Below are 18357 nucleotides of genomic sequence, written 5' to 3'. Positions count from 1 at the left end.
GGTTTCCATTTTAAACAAATTAAACACCAAACTTAGCTCTTTTTTTTTTCGAAAAAGAAGCAGTATGTTGGGGTTAGAAATGTAATTTTCCTATCAATTTTAATTGTTGCTAATATTTTTTTTATAGGTAGTGTAATTTTTAATTGTTTGAAGAATCATCGTTAATCATTTAAGCTAATTAGGTTGATTTCTAAAGAAATAAAGAAAATTGATGTTAAAATGCAATATTTTATTTTGATATCATAATTATAATTGTGACAATTTATTTGCATGTCAAACATTAAAAAATAATGTAAATTTGATCAGATACATTCTTATAAATTCAGTTTTTTTGTTCTAATGTCATTTTCTTTTCTCTCTGCTGTAATCGAGCCGAGCCGAGCCGAATTTTGTAAAGTTCAAGCTCGTTTATTAAAAAAGTTTGGAAGTTCGAGCTCGACTCGAGCTCTAATATTTGATTCGAGTTCGGCTCGAAAATTAAATATTATAATCGAGTTCGATTCGAGCTTGACTCGTGAAAAGCTCGTTCGATTTAATAACGAGCCTAATTCGAGTTCGAGCTTGAAAAGCTCGATTAAGAAGCTCGTTAATAAAACTCGAGCTCGAACTCGGAAAGCTCGATTAAGAAACTCGTTAAAAAAGCTCGAGACCGAACTCAAAATTAAAAAGTTTGGTTTGAGCTCAAGTTCAGGCTCGAGTTCGAATTAATAATTACACTTTAATCAGTTTTTAATCATCATTAATTTAAATAATATAAAAAAAAAGAGTGTATATAAAAAAAATTACGTAACACAATTTATAACTAAAATAACACAAATAAATATAAATTCAACAACATAATAAAATTAGATTACATACAAAGTTTAATATCAAACGAATAAAGTTGATTCCAACTTTCAACGGTTGAAACAAGCTAATATAATTTAATTATCTTCATAATCATCTTCATACTTGTTCAATTAGTTAACTTGAATTTCAACTTCAATATACATATAACTTTAATTAATTATTATTAATATACTTTGATAATTATTATCATCTTTTATATTGTATGCTTAATTATATACAAATTTTTTTTTATAATTATACTTTAATTTTAAAATATATATAATTTTTACAACTCAATTTATCATGTAGTACTATAATTTTAAAGAATACTTATTATAATAATTAATATTAATTATTTGTGATTATACATTAATTTTATGGAATCTTATTATAATAATTATATACAAAAGATTTTTATAATTTAATTTTAAAGAATATTAATTATAATAATTAATCTTAATTATTTGTAATTTTCAATACTATAATTTTCAAGTATTTATAATAGTTTAAATTTTATAACTTTATAGTTATTTTTATTTTTTTAATAATATATGAACTTGTTCATAAATTTATTTAAAGAATTGGTTCACCAATTTATTTAAACAATATTACTCACGAGCCTATTTAACGAGCCTGCTCGTGAGCCTTTTCAACGAACCAGCTCGCCAGCCTAAAAACGAGCCAACTCGCGAGTCTTAACGAGCCGAATACTATGGAGCTCAAGTTCAGCTCGTTTAAGTGACGAGCCTCAAAATTGAATTCGAGCTTGACTCGTTTAAAAAACGAGCCGAACTCGATCGAATTTTTATCGAGTCGAATCTCGAGTAGCTTACGAATAGCTTGGCTCATTTACAGTCCTATGACTCTGCATACTGAAATTTCATATTATAACTCCAATTAAATAATATTTATTAAATAAAGCAAATAATTTTTAACAGTTTTGTTTTAAAATAAATTAAGTGTTAATTGCATTATAGTAACTTGGTGCGTTTGTACATTATATTTATGTTCTATGAATTGAAAAGTTAATGTAAAAAATTAATTGAAGGAAAATTATGGGACGGTGGAGTGCAGTATTTAAAATGTAGGAAGAGACCCATTTACCTTGTGCCACGTGGGAAAGATCTATCTTAAAAATCGTCTGCCCAGGAACGCAGATATTTGTGGAATGCCGTACCCACTAGGATTCCAACTTGGTGGCCAAGTTCACATCATGGTCATACTATATAGAAGATGCTTTTGTTAGTGTAATCCGCATCTGCTGTTCCATCTTTCTCCATTTCTTTTAACCTCAAAGCTATAAATCTTAAGTGCTCCAGGTGTTTCTTTTGTCCTTTTGCGTCTGCGTGCTTGCCTATTTTAAGGCTCCGAACCATCACTTTGGTTCTCAAGTTGAAGCTTTAAAACTCGCTGCTGAGGTGAGCGTTTTTTTTTCCTTTGTACTTGGCTTTAGATTTACAGTAAAAACAGATAAACTTTGCACCAGGTTTCTTATCAGCTTTAGACGCCTATAATTTGATAATGATTATGTTTCATGTTACTGTCTTTACGTCGATTTGTATCGCATTTTTAATATTGCTTTTCATTTTGATTCACTTGCAACTCGGCCATATTCTACTGGAAATCCATGGAAAGTGAAATCCTGGAACTATCATTAGTTGGTCTGTCACTTCGTTGTTTCTTGGTAGTTGAGCTTTTGACCTTTTGTAATTTTCTATATGAGCTGTTCGTTTACGTCCTTTGTTTGTCTACTGACTGTAGTCCAGCTGTTTGATTACTGCGTATTTGTAATATTTTGATTTCTGGAACTTAAAGTTTGATGTTTGGCAGTTTCAGTGCTGAATCTTTGAAGTGGTTATACTCAGTTGGCTAGAAAATGTTTTGTCCTCAAATGAAGTTCTGCTGGATAATGTTTTAATCATCCTGTGTCTGAGAACAAGAAAGTAAGAAAAAAATGGCTATAGCTTCTGCTGTAAAAGTAGTTCCAGGTTCAATTGCTTTTGCCGTCTTCTGGATACTGGCTCTTTTCCCTTCTATCCCATTTTTACCTGTTGGAAGGACTGCAGGGTCCCTTCTCGGAGCTATGCTTATGGTCATCTTCCAAGTCATGACCCCAGATCAAGCATATGCTGCGATTGATCTCCCAATCCTTGGTCTTTTATTTGGAACGATGGTCGTCAGCGTTTATCTTGAGAGAGCAGATATGTTCAAATACTTGGGTAAGTTGCTGTCATGGAAAAGCAAGGGTGCCAAGGACTTGCTTTTTCGAATTTGCCTCATCTCTGCTATTTCAAGTGCTCTTTTTACTAACGACACCTCTTGTGTGGTTTTGACTGAATTTGTGCTGAAAGTCGCAAGGCAGCATAATCTCCCTCCTGAGCCATTCCTACTTGCCCTCGCCTCAAGTGCAAATATTGGATCTTCAGCCACTCCGATTGGCAACCCTCAAAACCTGGTTATAGCAGTTCAGAGTAAGATTTCTTTTGGGAATTTTCTCTGGAGAATTCTCCCTGCAATGGTTGTGGGAATCACTGTGAATATTACGATTCTTACGTGTATGTACTGGAAGTTGTTATCCACTACTCAGAAGGATGAAGAGGATGCAACAGCAGAAGTTGTTGCTGATGAGGATGTCAATTCTCATCGGTTTACTCCTGCTACTATGTCACATTTTACATCTTTAAATTCCCAGGAGTGGAACTCTAGCTTGGAGTCCTCGGACATTCAAAGCTCCCCCAACATGAATGGCCACATGAACCATGCTGAAACTCTCAGAAACCAAATCGGTTCAACTGAGAATAAAATATGCAGTGCATCCACCGGTGCACATGAGGCTACAAGGAATTCAAATGCTTCCAGCAGAAAGGCAACACTTGATGGGTCTTCTCAGAGAAAGGAGGATACTGTTCCTTCAAAGAGGATTGCATCATTGGATATGTCGAGAGATGTATCGGATACACAATTGCCAGGAGAAAAGGAAAAGTTTGCTACAAAATGGAAAAGGACGTTGCGGAAATCAAGTGTTTACGTTGTTACCATAGTGATGCTGATTTCTTTGCTAATGGGTTTGAATATGTCATGGACTGCAATTACTGCTGCACTTGCTCTTGTTGTTCTTGATTTTAGGGATGCTCGGCCATGCCTTGATAAGGTAAAATCCATGATAGAAAATGTTCTCTTGTTTTTTTTTTTTTTTTTTCCTTCTGATAGAATCATTAGAATTGACGTCAGCAATATGATATCAGAAATTTTGCTGCTTGTTAAAGAAAGCGTAAGAGACAATTTTTCTTGGTTTACCAGGTCTCCTATTCGCTTTTGATTTTCTTTTGTGGAATGTTTATCACTGTTGATGGATTTAACAAAACTGGAATCCCGAGTGCTCTGTGGGACTTAATGGAGCCTCATGCAAAAATAGATCATGCATCTGGGACAGCAGTTCTTGCTATTGTCATACTTGTCCTGTCAAATTTGGCCTCAAATGTACCAACTGGTATGTCGAACTCTTCTAATCTATTCTGGAGTAAAAATTTCCAAGTTCTCGCAGTCTACTCTAGTAACTAGTATTGTGATTTTAACCTAGACTTTTTCTTAGCTTTGAGTGTACTTGTTTATATGATCTCAGTTCTCTTGCTTGGAGGACGGGTAGCAGCATCAGCAGCTGCAATTTCTGCAGCTGATGAGAAAAAGGCATGGTTATTTTTGGCCTGGGTCAGTACTGTAGCTGGGAATCTGTCGCTAATGGGATCAGCTGCCAACTTGATCGTCTGTGAGCAAGCTCAAAAAGCTCCGGAATTTGGGTACAACTTAACTTTCTGGAAACATCTTAAATTTGGAGTTCCCTCTACTATTGCAGTTACTGCTGTTGGTTTGATGCTCATAAGATGATAACATTCAGATCATGTATCTGTAAGAGCAACGTGTGTGTTGTGTCATTACCAATTATTTCTGCATAGAATATGATCCAAGAAAGCTTCATGTTAACCAAATAGAGTCAAAGATTGAGTGTAGCCTGTGGTGTGATCAATGAGTTATAATTATATGAAGGCTTAATGCTTGCTAGAGAACGTGTTGATAACTGGGTGATCGAGCAAATCTATGAATTTCGAAGATCATAAATATATTTATAGATGTAAAAAAGTTATTTTTTTTTTTTCCATTTTTTTATTAATTTGATTACGATTGATGACCACGTTAATAAACTAGTCATTATTTATCATAAAGAAGGGGGAAAATGGTCATTATTCAATCGACGTCGTTTACAGAAATGTTTCTAACGCTAAAAACGCGTTGCGCGTACAAATACTGTGGCATGTGAAATTCTAAACTAAGAGCTGGGCCTATAATAGGATCAAGTGGGCCTCATAGACGGGGTTCCCATAATTTGGCCCACAATCACATGCTATTTGCTTTGCAGCCAGTCTTCCTCCTTGTCTGATTATAGACGAGACGACGCGTCGTTTCTTTTCAAGCTAGCTAAAAGTTAATTTGGAAACTAAAAATAAAAATAAAACACATGCCTAATAGTCATTTGCCCTCACAATAATTTATTGCTTTCTTTCTTTTGAGGAATTCAATTTAAATATTTTTTTATTGCAAAACCCATCAAGTTAAGTCCATAACCACTAACTAAAATGTTTTTTTCTTTTAATAAAGTTTATATTTAAATAAATAATTAAAATAATATAATTGAATTCTATTTCATTATTTGTGATAAATGAATAGTTACTTCCCTATTCTACTTCTTATAAAATCACATCATTATTGGTGTGAGTTTTATTTATTCAACTTTTTTTAAAAAAATAACAAATTCATCTTATTATTTTTTGATCTTCATCGGAATTCATGTCTATGGAATTGGAAGAAATAAAGTGGATTGAATTAGGCTGTTTTGTAATATCATTGTAGAAAATGATAAAGATATTAAGTTAAGAGTCTTTTAATTTAAATGTTATAGTTATTCATTTTATAGAAAAAAAAAAAAAAAAGGGTAACGTGGGTTCATGCCACGTGCCATGAAGAAATAGTAGGATTGTGGGGTTAAAATCCCAATCTGACCCCACCCATGTGGGCCAGTCTCCCATGGCTGCAAATGCAATGTATCTCCCCTTCTTCCCATTTCTATCTCATGTGGCTATCAACATTATATATTAATTTCTTCAATTTCCGTCTCTATCCCAAATTTACCCTTTTATTGTGGGGTAAATGGTAATTTCAGTCACCTGGTTCTGCCCTTCCCTCAGAAATCAATGCATCATATAATAACCCTTTAATTTTATTTTTAATAATAAAAAAAAATAAAAATGATAGTGACATAAAGCTATTATTTTAAGTACAACACTATAAATGTTTATAATATTTGATATGGGTCCTCTCCTCATATTGTGCAAAATTCCAGGTGTTGATGGAGCCTACCTACCATTTCCTAAAGAATCAACTTTTCCCTCATTATCCCTGTTACATAATATTTATTTTATTTATTATTTTGCTGTGTTTTAAATTTTAATAAAATGTCTCCCTACGAGTTTTAGGTTTTTTTTTTATATATTAATATCATTTCATGCATTTACAAATTAATAAATAAATTTACACTCCTTTTTTTTAGAAATTATCAAATTACTAGTATTTTTTAAATGATAATTTATTAATTAATATATATTGATAAAAGATAATTTGTTAGTTTTTAAATAAATAAACAAACTTGATAGTTAATTTCGAAATATTATATAAACTAAATAACAGTTTTTTTTTATAAAAAATTTAACGTTGATGGATTCTTACACGAAAAAGAATGAAATACGCATTTGACAAGTTTGGTTTGCTTATGAAAGGGATAGTAAAATTCTTGCATTTGGACTCAATTCTTTGCTCTTTGTATTATTATCTTCTGTGGTCATGCCCATTGACTTCCAAGTCAATTTGGACAATATCCTTCTTTTTCTATTTTCGTTCTTACTATAAAACTTGACTAATATTAAAAAAAAAAACATTTCTTTTCCCATAATCCACCATCTTTCTCTCATTTTTCTCTATTAATAAGTGTAATTTTAAATATTTATAATTTTATTTATACATGTATATTAGTTTGTTTCTCTTGTTCTCATTAAAATTTGAAATTGTGGAAATAAAAATAAAAATTTTATGATGATATTATTTTAGGTCACTGTTGTTTATTCCCTAGAAAAAATTTTATATTTATTGGATCGGAACAAAATCGCACCAAAAAAATACGCTGAATAAATTTACTTTTATTTTTTAATATAATATCTTTTTTTTTTTTCAATATTCGAAAATCAAGACTCAAAGTTATGTCTTAGCTCAGACATGCTCTTTCTCTTCTCTCTACTTTCTCTCTCTACATTTCTGTCAATCTTTCTCTCTACGCGATCTCTACACGAACTCTCAATTCCACAACGAAGATGAAAATCCTTCAAACCTCTATCATTCTGTATCTCGTTTTCTCTGTGTTAGATTTCTAGGGTTTTGGTTACGCTCTTGCACTAACCAGATGTTCACAGATTTAAGCGATTTATCCAATCTATGCATCGATTTGGGCTGTTGAATCACTACTTTAGTTTAGTTTTGCAGCTTCAAGTTTGTGAAGTAAGTGTTCTTCATTTTGCTTACCTAACTCATTTAGCATTTAGTTAGTTTTGGTGTTTGTTATTGTCTTTTCTTTTTTGGCAATTTGTATTTAGATCTGTTCGTTGAGGTTGTGGTTTTTGGCAATTTGAGATCGTAACTGTTTGTTTGGCTTCCGAAATAGCTGGAGAACATAAGAGAGAATAAAATGTTATGCGAGTAGAAGTCGCTGTGTGCTGGTCTAAGTTGTACTTTCTTAGGTTGTAGAAAATCTGAAGTCTGAAATTAACATGTGGCGTTATATTAGAGACAGATGAGTGAATATGGAGGTATGCTAATAGCTTTAAGCTGTGATTTTGAAGTGAAGTGATTTATGGTTAGGGAATGCACCTTCAAGAATGTGGTGTTTTCGGAATTAAAGCTACATGGGTGTTCGTGAATTAGCTTCAAGCTTAAGACCCAGAAGTTTAGAGTCTTATTTCACAATCCTTGAAACCTGTGGATCAAGGTGTTCTCAATCGGTTTTATTTTTTCCTACTCCCGATGTTTAATAAATCAAGTTACAATTGATGTTCTGTACATAGCTCCCTTCATTTGGAGCATTAATCGAATGGTGGTTATGACAGTAAGGTAACTGAAAGTGCTTTCATTTTTGTTTTAGGATTTGGGGAGGAGTAAAACCTGTGGAAAATTGACACATGAGATGTTTGGTATATTATTTTGTGTGCTCTCTGATGTTGGCATTGTTTAAGTGATTGAGTTTCGTTTCTCAGGCGAATTAAATGTGGAGCTCTTGTTTCTCTGCAGGTTTTATCTACCAAATCTTGCACTTCCTTAAAATCTTGAAAGGTAGCTGTGAATTTCTTAAAATCTTTTATGTGGTGGACTTTATAATTGAACCAATACAGTTGAACCTTCCATTGCCCTCAAGCTGTAGATGTTGTACATGTGGGCTACAACTTTTTACAAAGACTTTTGTGATAACTTTTGATTTTGGAAACAAGAATATTTGAGGAGAACTTTCCCTACAGTTTTCTGTAAGTCATAAAATTCAGAAAACATGCCGTCATGGTGGGGTAAATCATCATCTAAGGAGGTGAAGAAGAAAGCAAGCAAGGAAAGTTTCATTGACACATTACACCGAAAGTTTAAAAGTCCAACTGAGAATAAACTGAATGGCAGATCAGGAGGTTCTCGAAGACATTGCAGTGACACAGTTTCAGAGAAAGGTTTTCAATCTCGAGCGGAATCAAGATCTCCATCACCTTCCAAACATGTTTCAAGGAGTCAAAGTTTTGCTGAGAGGCCCCAATATGCTCAACCACTTCCCCTTCCTGGTGCGCACCCTGCAACTGTGGGCCGTACAGACTCTGGAATTGGTATATCAACAAAATCAAAATTGGAAAAGGGCTCAAAGTCATCCTTGTTTTTGCCTCTCCCAAAACCAGGATGTATCCGTAGTAGGGCAAATCCAGCCGATTTAGATGGAGATTTGGCCACTCCTTCTGTTTCTAGTGAGTGTTCCATTGATAGTGACGATCCTGCTGACTCTCGTCTTCGTAGTCCCCAGGCAATTGACTATGATCATGGAAATAGAACTACTGCAAGCAGTGGTTCCAGGTGAGCTTGTGTAATTTATTAACTGTAAGTTATTTGTGGTTATCTGCTCCTCTGCTTTTTCTCTCATTCCCTGATTCATTTACTCCCACCTTTTGTTGAAGTGCAATGCTCAAGGATCACTCTACTGTCACCCAAATAAACGCAAGGGAAGCAAAAAAACCAGCTAATATATCTTTAGGTAATCATACATCTCCTACATCACCCAAACGGAGACCTCTAAGCAATCATGTGCCAAATCTACAGGTTCCACATCATGGTGCTTTTTGCAGTGCACCAGACAGTTCTATGTCTAGTCCTTCTAGAAGTCCAATGAGAGCATTTGGTGGCGAACAAGTCATAAATTCTGCTTTCTGGGCTGGGAAGCCTTATACAGATGTCAATTTACTAGGATCTGGCCACTGCTCAAGCCCTGGATCAGGTTACAATTCTGGGCATAATTCAATGGGGGGAGATATGTCAGGACAATTATTCTGGCAACAAAGTAGGGGTAGCGCTGAATGTTCTCCAATACCTAGTCCTAGAATGACTAGCCCTGGCCCCAGCTCAAGGGTTCAGAGTGGTGCTGTCACACCAATTCATCCTCGAGCAGGAGGGACAAACATTGAGTCACAGACAAGCTGGCCTGATGATGGAAAACAACAAAGCCATCGGTTACCACTTCCTCCTGTATCAGTTTCCAGTTCATCTCCTTTTTCTCATTCAAATTCAGCAGCAGCATCTCCTTCTGTGCCGCGAAGTCCTGGAAGGGCAGAGAATCCCATAAGCCCTGGATCACGCTGGAAAAAGGGAAAGCTGCTGGGTAGAGGCACTTTTGGACATGTTTATGTTGGTTTTAACAGGTAATAGCAGATGCTTTTTGTTGTTTTTGTTACAGATTTTGCACTACTCTGTATTATGTGTTTTAAATCCTGTTAGCAGTTTTAGCCTAGGACTTCTTTGACTGGTTGACTGACTTTATCCAGCTTATAGTATTATCAGTTAGATATGCTTCGTTCTTGTGCTATCATACATCATTGCTTTGACCTTTTGCCTGAACGAGTGTTTTTTCTGATGCTGCTCATACATTCTCAAGTTTTGAGTGATAATTAAGTGTTTCGTATCTGATTTTATTTTGAATCGGTTAGCGAAAGTGGTGAAATGTGTGCAATGAAGGAAGTGACATTATTTTCAGACGATGCGAAGTCAAAGGAAAGTGCTAAGCAGTTGATGCAGGCAAGTTTCTGTAAAAATATGATCAATGTTATTGCTTGTCTATACATTTTGCTTTCCTCCCCCTCTATCGTTATTGAAATTTCAAGTATCTTGGAGAGAAGTTTAGATTCCAGCTTTTGATTTTATAGGAAATTGCTCTATTGAGCCGCTTGCGGCATCCAAACATTGTGCAGTACTATGGATCTGAGACGGTATGTTTTCTGTCAGTTATTCTTTTATCTTATATATCTGATGGCTGATTTTAACATACTTGTTCTGTTATAATATTTTGGCCTTCATTTATTTAAGGATACATAGTCTAGTCATGACCATCAGTGATTAAAATGTCTTTAAGTACGCCGTGGAGACTAAGCTAAATCAATTATTTTCTGAAGTATTCTTTTGCTATTGTGTTCTACTATAGCTAAAATGGGGACAAAAACTACTTTAACAAGTTCACATTCTAGCATTTTAGTTGCATGTTTTATCTAATTGCTTAGTACAGTAAGTTGGTAATTTGGTATGCATCATTACAATTTAAGTTATTTTGACCAACAAACCTCTGAACATTTCATGAACAGGTTGGTGACAGACTTTATATTTACCTGGAGTATGTATCTGGTGGGTCCATATATAAAATTCTCCAAGAGTATGGACAACTGGGAGAGCTAGCAATTCGTAGTTATACTCAGCAAATCTTGTCAGGACTTGCATATCTACATTCTAAAAGCACTGTCCATAGGTGAAATGAGTCGTTTGTGCTCATCTGCTGACTGATAATAATTCTTTTGCATGTTCATAGTTTTAGACTCTAATTTTTGTGCAGAGATATTAAAGGAGCAAACATACTTGTGGATCCAAATGGTCGTGTAAAATTGGCAGACTTTGGGATGGCAAAGCATGTAAGTGTAGACAAAATCATTCACTTCAAATGAGATTGAACCTGATAGAATGAACTAACTAATACTTTTGAAATTAGGAACATCAATCCTTTGAACAGTGCATATGATGTATTGATAACTCTCCTAATTCTTAATCAGCAAGTTTACCATGTGGATATTGATTTGTTAAGTTCATAGTCTTGGGTGCATGCACTAGGGGCAAGTGATGTTCTATGTGGGACAGGCTTTCAAGGGGTTTCTCCCTTGTTGTTTACTTATCTGATGCCACGGTTATCACTTGAGTATAACTATGGCTACGTTATAAACTCCTTTCCCAGCTTACCTAATCTCTGCTTTGCAGATCACTGGACAATCATGTCCTCTATCATTCAAGGGAAGCCCTTACTGGATGGCTCCTGAGGTCAGAGTGTTTCTTGTTCGACATATGTTCTAAACAATGCCATGTTATATGTTATGCAAAAGCTATCCTTTTCATTGTTTAATAGGTTATAAAGAACTCAAATGGTTGCAACCTTGCTGTGGACATATGGAGTCTTGGATGTACTGTTTTGGAAATGGCTACAACTAAACCGCCTTGGAGCCAGTTTGAAGGGGTGAGTCATGTAGAAAATAGTATAGGAGTTTTTTTTTTTTTTTTTTTTTTTTTTTTGTAGTTATTTGTTTGCCTAAATGCTTCTGAAGTAGTTCTGAAGTGCTCTTGGTTGTTAATCCTAGATTTCTGCTGATAAGATTTTATTCGTTCTGCTAGTTTGTCTGATATTTGAAATTGATGTGAAGGTTGCTGCCATGTTCAAAATTGGAAATAGCAAGGATCTGCCAGCAATTCCAGATCACCTCTCAGATGTTGGAAAGGATTTTGTGAGAAAGTGTTTGCAACGTAATCCGCAACTTCGTCCTACAGCTGCCCAGCTTTTGGAGCATCCTTTTGTGAAATCTGCTGCTCCTTTGGAAAGACCTGTTCCAGGCACTGAGCCCACAGATCAACCCCCAACAGTCACAAATGGAATCAAGGCTCTGGTATTTTCTTTCTTAATGTGTGTTCCTTTCTATTTAGTGTTGCCTGATATGTTTGTACTTTGTACTACAAACATGTTTGGGAAATTGCCTGCATGAAAACAGACTTGCATATTGATCTTTAGTGATTTTTCATGGCCTTCTCACTCATTTTTCTCCATTATAGCATTAGATGTTTTAACTGTTGCTATGGTATAAATAATGTTTCAGGGCATTAGTCAAGCAAGAAATTTTACCCCCTTGGATACAGAGAGGCTTGCAGTTCATTCATCTAGAGTATTGAAAACAAGTTCCCATGCGAGGTATCTCTTCCTCTCTCTCTCTCTCTCTCTCTCTCTCTCTCTCTCTCTCTCTCTCTAATAGTGTTTCCATGGTTGTCGTCATCATTAGCTTGTGGTCTGATTTCATTTCTGTATCTGTAGTGAGATTCAAATCCAAAGGAATATATCATGTCCGGTCTCACCAATTGGAAGCCCTCTTCCGCATACAAGGTCACCACAGAGAATGTCTCCTTCACCTATATCTAGCCCACGGACCACTTCTGGCCCATCCACACCTCTTACAGGTGGAAGTGGTGCTATTCCATTTAATCATTTGAAACAGTCAGTTTATTTGCAGGAGGGTTTTGGAAGCATGCCAAAGCCCTCAAATGGTATCTACATGAATGGCCCTTCTTATCATGATTCGAATCCAGACCTTTTTCGAGGAACACAGCCAGGGTCTCACATGTTCTCCGAGCTGGTTCCTTGTGAAAATGATGTTCTTGGAAAGCAACTTGGAAGGCCTGCTCATGGGGAACTTTATGATGGACAGTCCGTCTTGGCTGATCGTGTGTCTCGGCAGCTCTTAAGGGATCATGTTAAGATGAACCCTAGCCTGGATCTAAGTCCCCATTCTCCTTTGCCCAGCCGGACCAGTGGCATATAACTTTATTGCATTTTAGCCACCAATCAGAGCAAGCTTCTATGTTGCTGGATTGTCTTTTTGGTTCCACATTATTGATGAATTCACCAAATCAACAGCTGAGGAAACTAATGTTTGCAATAAGTGCTTTGGGGAGAGAACTGCGGAATAAGGTTTAAGGTCCAAAGAAAAGTGTCACTATAGAATCATCTGGCTGTAGGTAGATAGGTTCATAGTGGCTGGCATTTAATTGCATGCAATCAGATCATCAGGATGATCACGCTAAGCTATTTGAGAATGCTGATTCTGTTGCCGAGGGTTCAGTTGCACCGATAAAAGGAACTCGCTTAGCCAATGAGAAACTAGCTGTTGTGGTATGACGAGGCATCAACTTGTACAAAGTCAACCCCATGAATTACAGTGTGGCTGACTCGATCAAGGCAAGGGAAATCTGTTTCTTCCTAGGAGGTATGGCTTTTGGTGATCCAATCACCAAAGTACGGCAGTTCCTTCTCAGTGTGGGTAATATTCAAGGCAGTGAGAACTGTACATTCTTTTAGATCGTGGTATAGAAGAAAAACAAGGATTGAATCCATGCAATTTTAGCTTTTTGGAATTCTTCTTTGGGATCTGAGACTGCTGTACAGTAATTTGGAGAACTGAATTGAGGTTAGAAACTTGTTAATGAAGAATCCTTGATTTGCTGGGCGCATGCATATCCATTCCCCAAAATGGTAATGCTGCTCAGATTAACGTCTTTGTATACTCTGTTCAAGCTGATTTATTATGTGTACATTACCACTTCGGCCAATTGAAAGGTAAAAAAAGAAGTATCTAATCCCTTGATTCTGTAATATCTGAGAATGAGTTCATGGTTTCTGGAAGTATTTTATTGTTCAAAGGAGAGGGATTTAAAAAAGCAGTGGATGATGAGCCACCTTTCCGGAGGAAGGAAAACCACCTGCAACTGTTCAGAATTTTTTTTTTCTTTTGGAATCTGCCCTGCAGTGTCTTACAAAAAATTGGAAGTTACGGAATCCCTCGCCAAATTCCTCTACCATGAGAATTCTTCAGCTAGCCGGTAAATTACGTGTATAGTTTCAAATAAGCTTTTACATTATCCTGATGATACGAGGGTGAACCTACAAAGTAGTGGAACAGTCTCACGTTGACATTGGGTGAGGGTGGGATTTTATATCAGAAACATTTCATCCTTAAAAAGCACTTGGTAAGAATTGCTTGCTTCCATTCAAAATTTACATCAACGGTAAAAGTTATTTTGAATTCCTTGCACCTGGGCAACTACTGACCAAATCTAAACTGAAATTCCATAGTTTCCTCGCCAACTTGGCATCAGTAGCGTGCGAGCTAGCTTCGGCCACGTTGCTGTCTGAAAAATAGCAGCCATTCAACCCTTTAACTTGTGGATGCAGCGCAACATAGCAAGTAGTTGCTGCTCCCTACAACCGGAATAATTAAATTAAACAAATGTGGAGCGACAATAAAATTAATAATTCACAGTATATCCAACATTTGAAATTCAGAATGCTGCGAATTTCCCTAGGTGATACTAACAAGAATAATAAAACTAAAGAACTCGGAAGTGAAAAATTAGACCTTTCATCAAGATGCTGCAGTTTTGGAGAAATTACTCAATGCAACCATTATATGGACGATGGTTAGATGTTGACCATTGATCATATAAATCAACCATTGATTGAAACGCACTATAACCAATGGTTATAATAAAACATTTTGTACGTACACCAATTGTATTATAAAATTTCTGGCAGTTCTGAACAAGTATGCATGCACAAAAGTGTAACTACAAGTTAACTTCGTCTTAGTGAAGTATGAGTACCTGCTCTACATTTTTTATCACATATTTACCAAGAAGATCAACAACACCTGCATCAAACCAGAATGACCAGCACATTAATAACGAAAGCCGTGTCACTATCATCAAATACATCTAACAAGAGAAGAAAAATGGGATTTTCAATTTGAAAATGGAATGGGATAAAGAGTTTTGGAAAGAATGAATACTGTAAACACTTTCTCTTGAATAAGCTAATGTTTCTGGTCTTCCCCCCTCAAATTCACCTTTTGTTTCCCTTTGAAATTAAAGGTGACAATGGGAACTGAACAAAGAGATGCTAAGCTTGTAGATCAAACAGAAGTACAATTCTTTATTCATTTCATTTTCTATCGAGAGGAAAACTTGCATAGTTGAATGCATGTTGACATGGTGTTTTCCGACTACGCCACAGCATTTTAATTTTCTTCCATAAGCAAAAAATTAAAGCACAAGCATTGTAATATGTGTAAATACCTTTGAGAATGATATGATGTCGAAAAAGGTTGGTGGCGATTGGTCCTGGATGAACTGAATTTGCTGTTACCTCTACCTCATCTTCCTGTTCATACCATGGAAAAGAAAGCACCAATTTCTGGTTAGCACAACTACCACATTCTGCTTTATATTATACTTCAATTCTGACATTCTTTCAGCTGTCCACAGAACTATAATTGTTAACAGGCAACATTTACATAGAAAATAACATCAACAAAGTAGACCAATAATCTGATATACTAAACAAATAGAATAACACAGTAACCGATTAACTTGAATAATATCACTGCTAACTACTCTCACTGCAAGATTTATCCTTGAATGAGTAACAAACCTGTAGACGCCTTGCAAGTTCATTGGCATGCAAAACATTTGCAAGCTTCGACTGACCATATGCAGATAGACAATTATACCTGTACATGTTATAATACAACAAAGTAAAAAAATGTTCCATCTTCTATTCATAACTTTTTGAGATACATTTCACATTTATGCCTTATAGTTGTTATTCTGTTGAGTGAAAATTTTAAGTTTACAAGAAGCTAAGGTCCATAGAGTGGGAACCATTGATGCAGAGAAGAGATAAGAAGATTGGAGAAAGGAAGTAATCATTTATCAGATGGACTTGTCATTTAACAATAACTTAGCTATTGCCTACCTTTCTTTGCACCATCAAATGTAACATGATCAAAACTCAACTTAAATTTAATGAGATACTTCTCAACTGTAATGGTAAAATCATTAATAAGCAAAGCAAAACGTTTGAGATAAATGAAGAAAAAGTCCTACCAAAAGTGATGTAATTTTGGCTGAATTTAAGATAAGTTACCCCGATGAATCATTAATTTTATTAAAACGAATCCCCTCTGGATATGAGAACTTGTGACGCCGTGATGTGACATTCACAATCCTTCCTTCTTTCCTACTTCCACCTGCTGTCTTTTTAATGGTGTCCATTAGCAGATTTGTCAAAAGAAAGTGACCTGCAAGAGCAAATAAAATGTCTAGTACTCAAAATATTACATTGGTTGGCTTCAATGAATTCTTTCAAGATTTGAGAGACTAAATAACCCAGGCTAATAGCAAATTTCTTTTTGCTACTAATCACCTTAACACTTTGGTCGGATAAGGGTGAAGGAAGGGTAAATAAAGGTAAGGAGGGATAAGTAGTTTATGTACTCCTTTTTGGGAGGGAGTGAATACCCTCTCTTACCCTTCAAATCCCAAATTTTCTTACACCTCAATTTGGGGTATAAGGAAGGGGAGGTGAGTATGTAATTTATTACCTCTATTTTCCTCTCTTTATACCCTTTCTTCACCTCTTCCCAAACATAAAAAATTATACCTTACCTCTCTTTAACTTTCCATTAATTCACCCTTTCCAAACATGCAATTTTGTTTTTTTATTGTAACCCTCTTTACAGTTTACCCTTACCCTCTTTACTCTCCTTCTTCCTTCCATTAATTACTCTTCTCTCACTCTATCCAAGCAGACCCTAAGAAACTACCAAATAAACCTCAGACATTTCTTCTCTAGAAGTTTGCTACTGAAGAATAATACATAAGAAGAATGTACATGCTTTAAACAAATAAGTGCTGGCAGCATATTTCACAATCACACCATTTGTGAATCATTGGTGTGTCCATGTGGTTTGTTGCAAATTGGTGTGTCCATTTCTCCTCACCAATGTGGTTTGTTGCAAACTGAAGCTCTATGTTGTCTTTGGAAAGCATGAAAGGAGTTGCCATGATTCCTGCATTGTTACTGACAAACAATAAATCTGCTATTAGTGCAAGTTCTTGCAAATGTTTTTCCAAAGGAAAAAAGAAGCAAGAATAAGAGTACCTTATGTTCATACATGTGTTTGACAGGGGGATTAGAGATATATAATTTCACAGAACAATGTGGAAAACATAATCCATCTTGCTGTTCATTTGTCAGTTAACTTACATGAGAATGTTCAGGGGAAGATCTAAGGATCTATAGTCTGCTGCAAATTTCCTTACAGATGCCAATGAACTTAGATCCAATTCCATGGTATCAACTTTTGCACGTGGGTTTTCCTTAATTATTGATTCTTTAACCTCCCTGCCTGCTTCCATATTCCGAACTCCCATAATCACATGAACGCCACGCAATGCAAGGACACGTGCTGTTTCAGAGCCAATACCACCTGATGCTCCTGCAGCAGCAATAAGAAGAGAATCATCAACGCATATCCAAAACTATAATGAATTGAGCTCGTCATATTGCAAAGTCAAAAAGTATGGCTATAACATATCCATTAAATTCCAGTCCATCTTTCTCAATCAACCACAATCTGACTACACTGTCATGTTTCTTCAATAAATAGATGCTGACAAAAGCCTAGAGACATATATGGGCAAGGATAATCATAACAGTAGCATGCATGAACTGCTTCACATTCATTCAACAAATATTACTAAGCGTGTCCTTCATAATCTTATGCAATTAAATAAAAAAAAATGCATAAATGAATCTACAGCTCACATAAATGCGCAAAATACAAAAATTGAAGAAAACCTAAATCCTGTTTTTGCAGGAGGCTAAATGAAAAACAGAGAGAGAGAGAGAGAGAGGAACCGGTCACCTGTGACAATGGCAGTGAGACCAGACCCATCAATCCCCTGCGTCACTTCCTCCGCAGTGGAAGAAGCTGAGAATCCAGATGGTCCTGTCCTGCTAAACAACCACATTCCCTCTCTACTCTCAGATACAAGGAGACGAAAAATAGTTTAACGAGCGGGTTTAGCACTTGGCGCTTGGTCGCTCTAGTATGCCCAATCCAGTGGTGACGTCAACTAAGGGGCTACTGTAATCGAGACTAGGGAGCCGGATCCCCCCCTGCGGGCCTAACTCTGCGGGCTTTCTATCTTTCCACTCCGTTGCTTCGAGGGAGTTTCACCGACCATATAAAATTTGTATAACTACATAATACTTGTAAA

General features: G+C 35.9%; 3 protein-coding genes across 7 annotated transcripts; 2 read left to right on the top strand and 1 right to left on the bottom strand.

Moving 5' to 3' along the window:
• Positions 1-2074: 2074 nt before the first annotated feature.
• Positions 2075-4887, top strand: LOC110618325 (silicon efflux transporter LSI2). Of its 4 annotated transcripts, XM_021761491.2 has the most exons (5): positions 2075-2246; positions 2659-3047; positions 3180-3979; positions 4129-4318; positions 4451-4887. In XM_021761491.2, the coding sequence occupies exons 2-5, from the start codon at positions 2783-2785 to the stop codon at positions 4711-4713; spliced, it is 1518 nt and encodes a 505-aa protein (XP_021617183.1). In that variant the 5' UTR covers positions 2075-2246; positions 2659-2782; the 3' UTR covers positions 4714-4887. The 4 variants fall into 4 exon arrangements, with proteins under 4 accessions (XP_021617183.1, XP_021617182.1, XP_021617181.1 ...); XM_021761490.2 differs by having other exon boundaries at positions 2076-2246; positions 2665-3979; XM_021761489.2 differs by having other exon boundaries at positions 2076-2246; positions 2659-3979.
• Positions 4888-7105: 2218 nt separating this feature from the next.
• On the top strand, positions 7106-13891 carry LOC110616452 (mitogen-activated protein kinase kinase kinase YODA). 2 transcript variants are annotated; one of them, XM_021758798.2, is made up of 13 exons: positions 7106-7428; positions 8069-8117; positions 8215-9027; positions 9129-9866; positions 10152-10239; positions 10368-10430; positions 10800-10960; positions 11045-11120; positions 11461-11520; positions 11606-11713; positions 11898-12137; positions 12345-12436; positions 12557-13891. In XM_021758798.2, exons 3-13 carry the CDS (start codon positions 8468-8470, stop codon positions 13059-13061), a joined length of 2691 nt encoding a protein of 896 aa, XP_021614490.1. In that variant the 5' UTR covers positions 7106-7428; positions 8069-8117; positions 8215-8467; the 3' UTR covers positions 13062-13891. The 2 variants fall into 2 exon arrangements, with proteins under 2 accessions (XP_021614490.1, XP_021614488.1); XM_021758796.2 differs by lacking the exon at positions 8069-8117.
• Positions 13892-14251: 360 nt separating this feature from the next.
• LOC110616456 (short-chain dehydrogenase TIC 32, chloroplastic) lies at positions 14252-18259 on the bottom strand. Its single transcript, XM_021758807.2, has 8 exons — positions 18003-18259; positions 17342-17573; positions 17076-17155; positions 16220-16373; positions 15725-15803; positions 15370-15454; positions 14899-14945; positions 14252-14497 (listed from the first exon to the last, which is right to left on the bottom strand). Exons 1-8 carry the CDS (start codon positions 18106-18108, stop codon positions 14312-14314), a joined length of 969 nt encoding a protein of 322 aa, XP_021614499.1. The 5' UTR covers positions 18109-18259; the 3' UTR covers positions 14252-14311.
• Positions 18260-18357: the final 98 nt, after the last annotated feature.

Source organism: Manihot esculenta, chromosome 6 (genome assembly GCF_001659605.2).
Source record: "Manihot esculenta cultivar AM560-2 chromosome 6, M.esculenta_v8, whole genome shotgun sequence".
Classification (NCBI taxonomy): Eukaryota; Viridiplantae; Streptophyta; class Magnoliopsida; order Malpighiales; family Euphorbiaceae; genus Manihot; species Manihot esculenta.
Note: the sequence above shows the minus strand (reverse complement) of the source record. Positions and strands in the feature narration are given on the sequence as shown.

Bases quoted from the DNA above. Each gene is read 5' to 3' on its own strand.
- LOC110616456 (XM_021758807.2), bottom strand. From the start codon at position 18,108: ATGTGGTTGTTTAGCAGGACAGGACCATCTGGATTCTCAGCTTCTTCC. The intron at 17,574-18,002 runs GTGACCGGTTCC...TTGCTGCTGCAG, and splicing joins TCTCACTGCCATTGTCACAG to GAGCATCAGGTGGTATTGGC. The intron at 14,498-14,898 runs GTACTCATACTT...TTCCGGTTGTAG, and splicing joins TGATAAAAAATGTAGAGCAG to GGAGCAGCAACTACTTGCTA.
- LOC110616452 (XM_021758796.2), top strand. From the start codon at position 8,468: ATGCCGTCATGGTGGGGTAAATCATCATCTAAGGAGGTGAAGAAGAAA. The intron at 11,121-11,460 runs GTAAGTGTAGAC...TCTGCTTTGCAG, and splicing joins ACTTTGGGATGGCAAAGCAT to ATCACTGGACAATCATGTCC. The intron at 11,714-11,897 runs GTGAGTCATGTA...ATTGATGTGAAG, and splicing joins CTTGGAGCCAGTTTGAAGGG to GTTGCTGCCATGTTCAAAAT.
- LOC110618325 (XM_021761490.2), top strand. From the start codon at position 2,783: ATGGCTATAGCTTCTGCTGTAAAAGTAGTTCCAGGTTCAATTGCTTTT. The intron at 3,980-4,128 runs GTAAAATCCATG...TTGGTTTACCAG, and splicing joins CTCGGCCATGCCTTGATAAG to GTCTCCTATTCGCTTTTGAT. The intron at 4,319-4,450 runs GTATGTCGAACT...ATATGATCTCAG, and splicing joins GGCCTCAAATGTACCAACTG to TTCTCTTGCTTGGAGGACGG.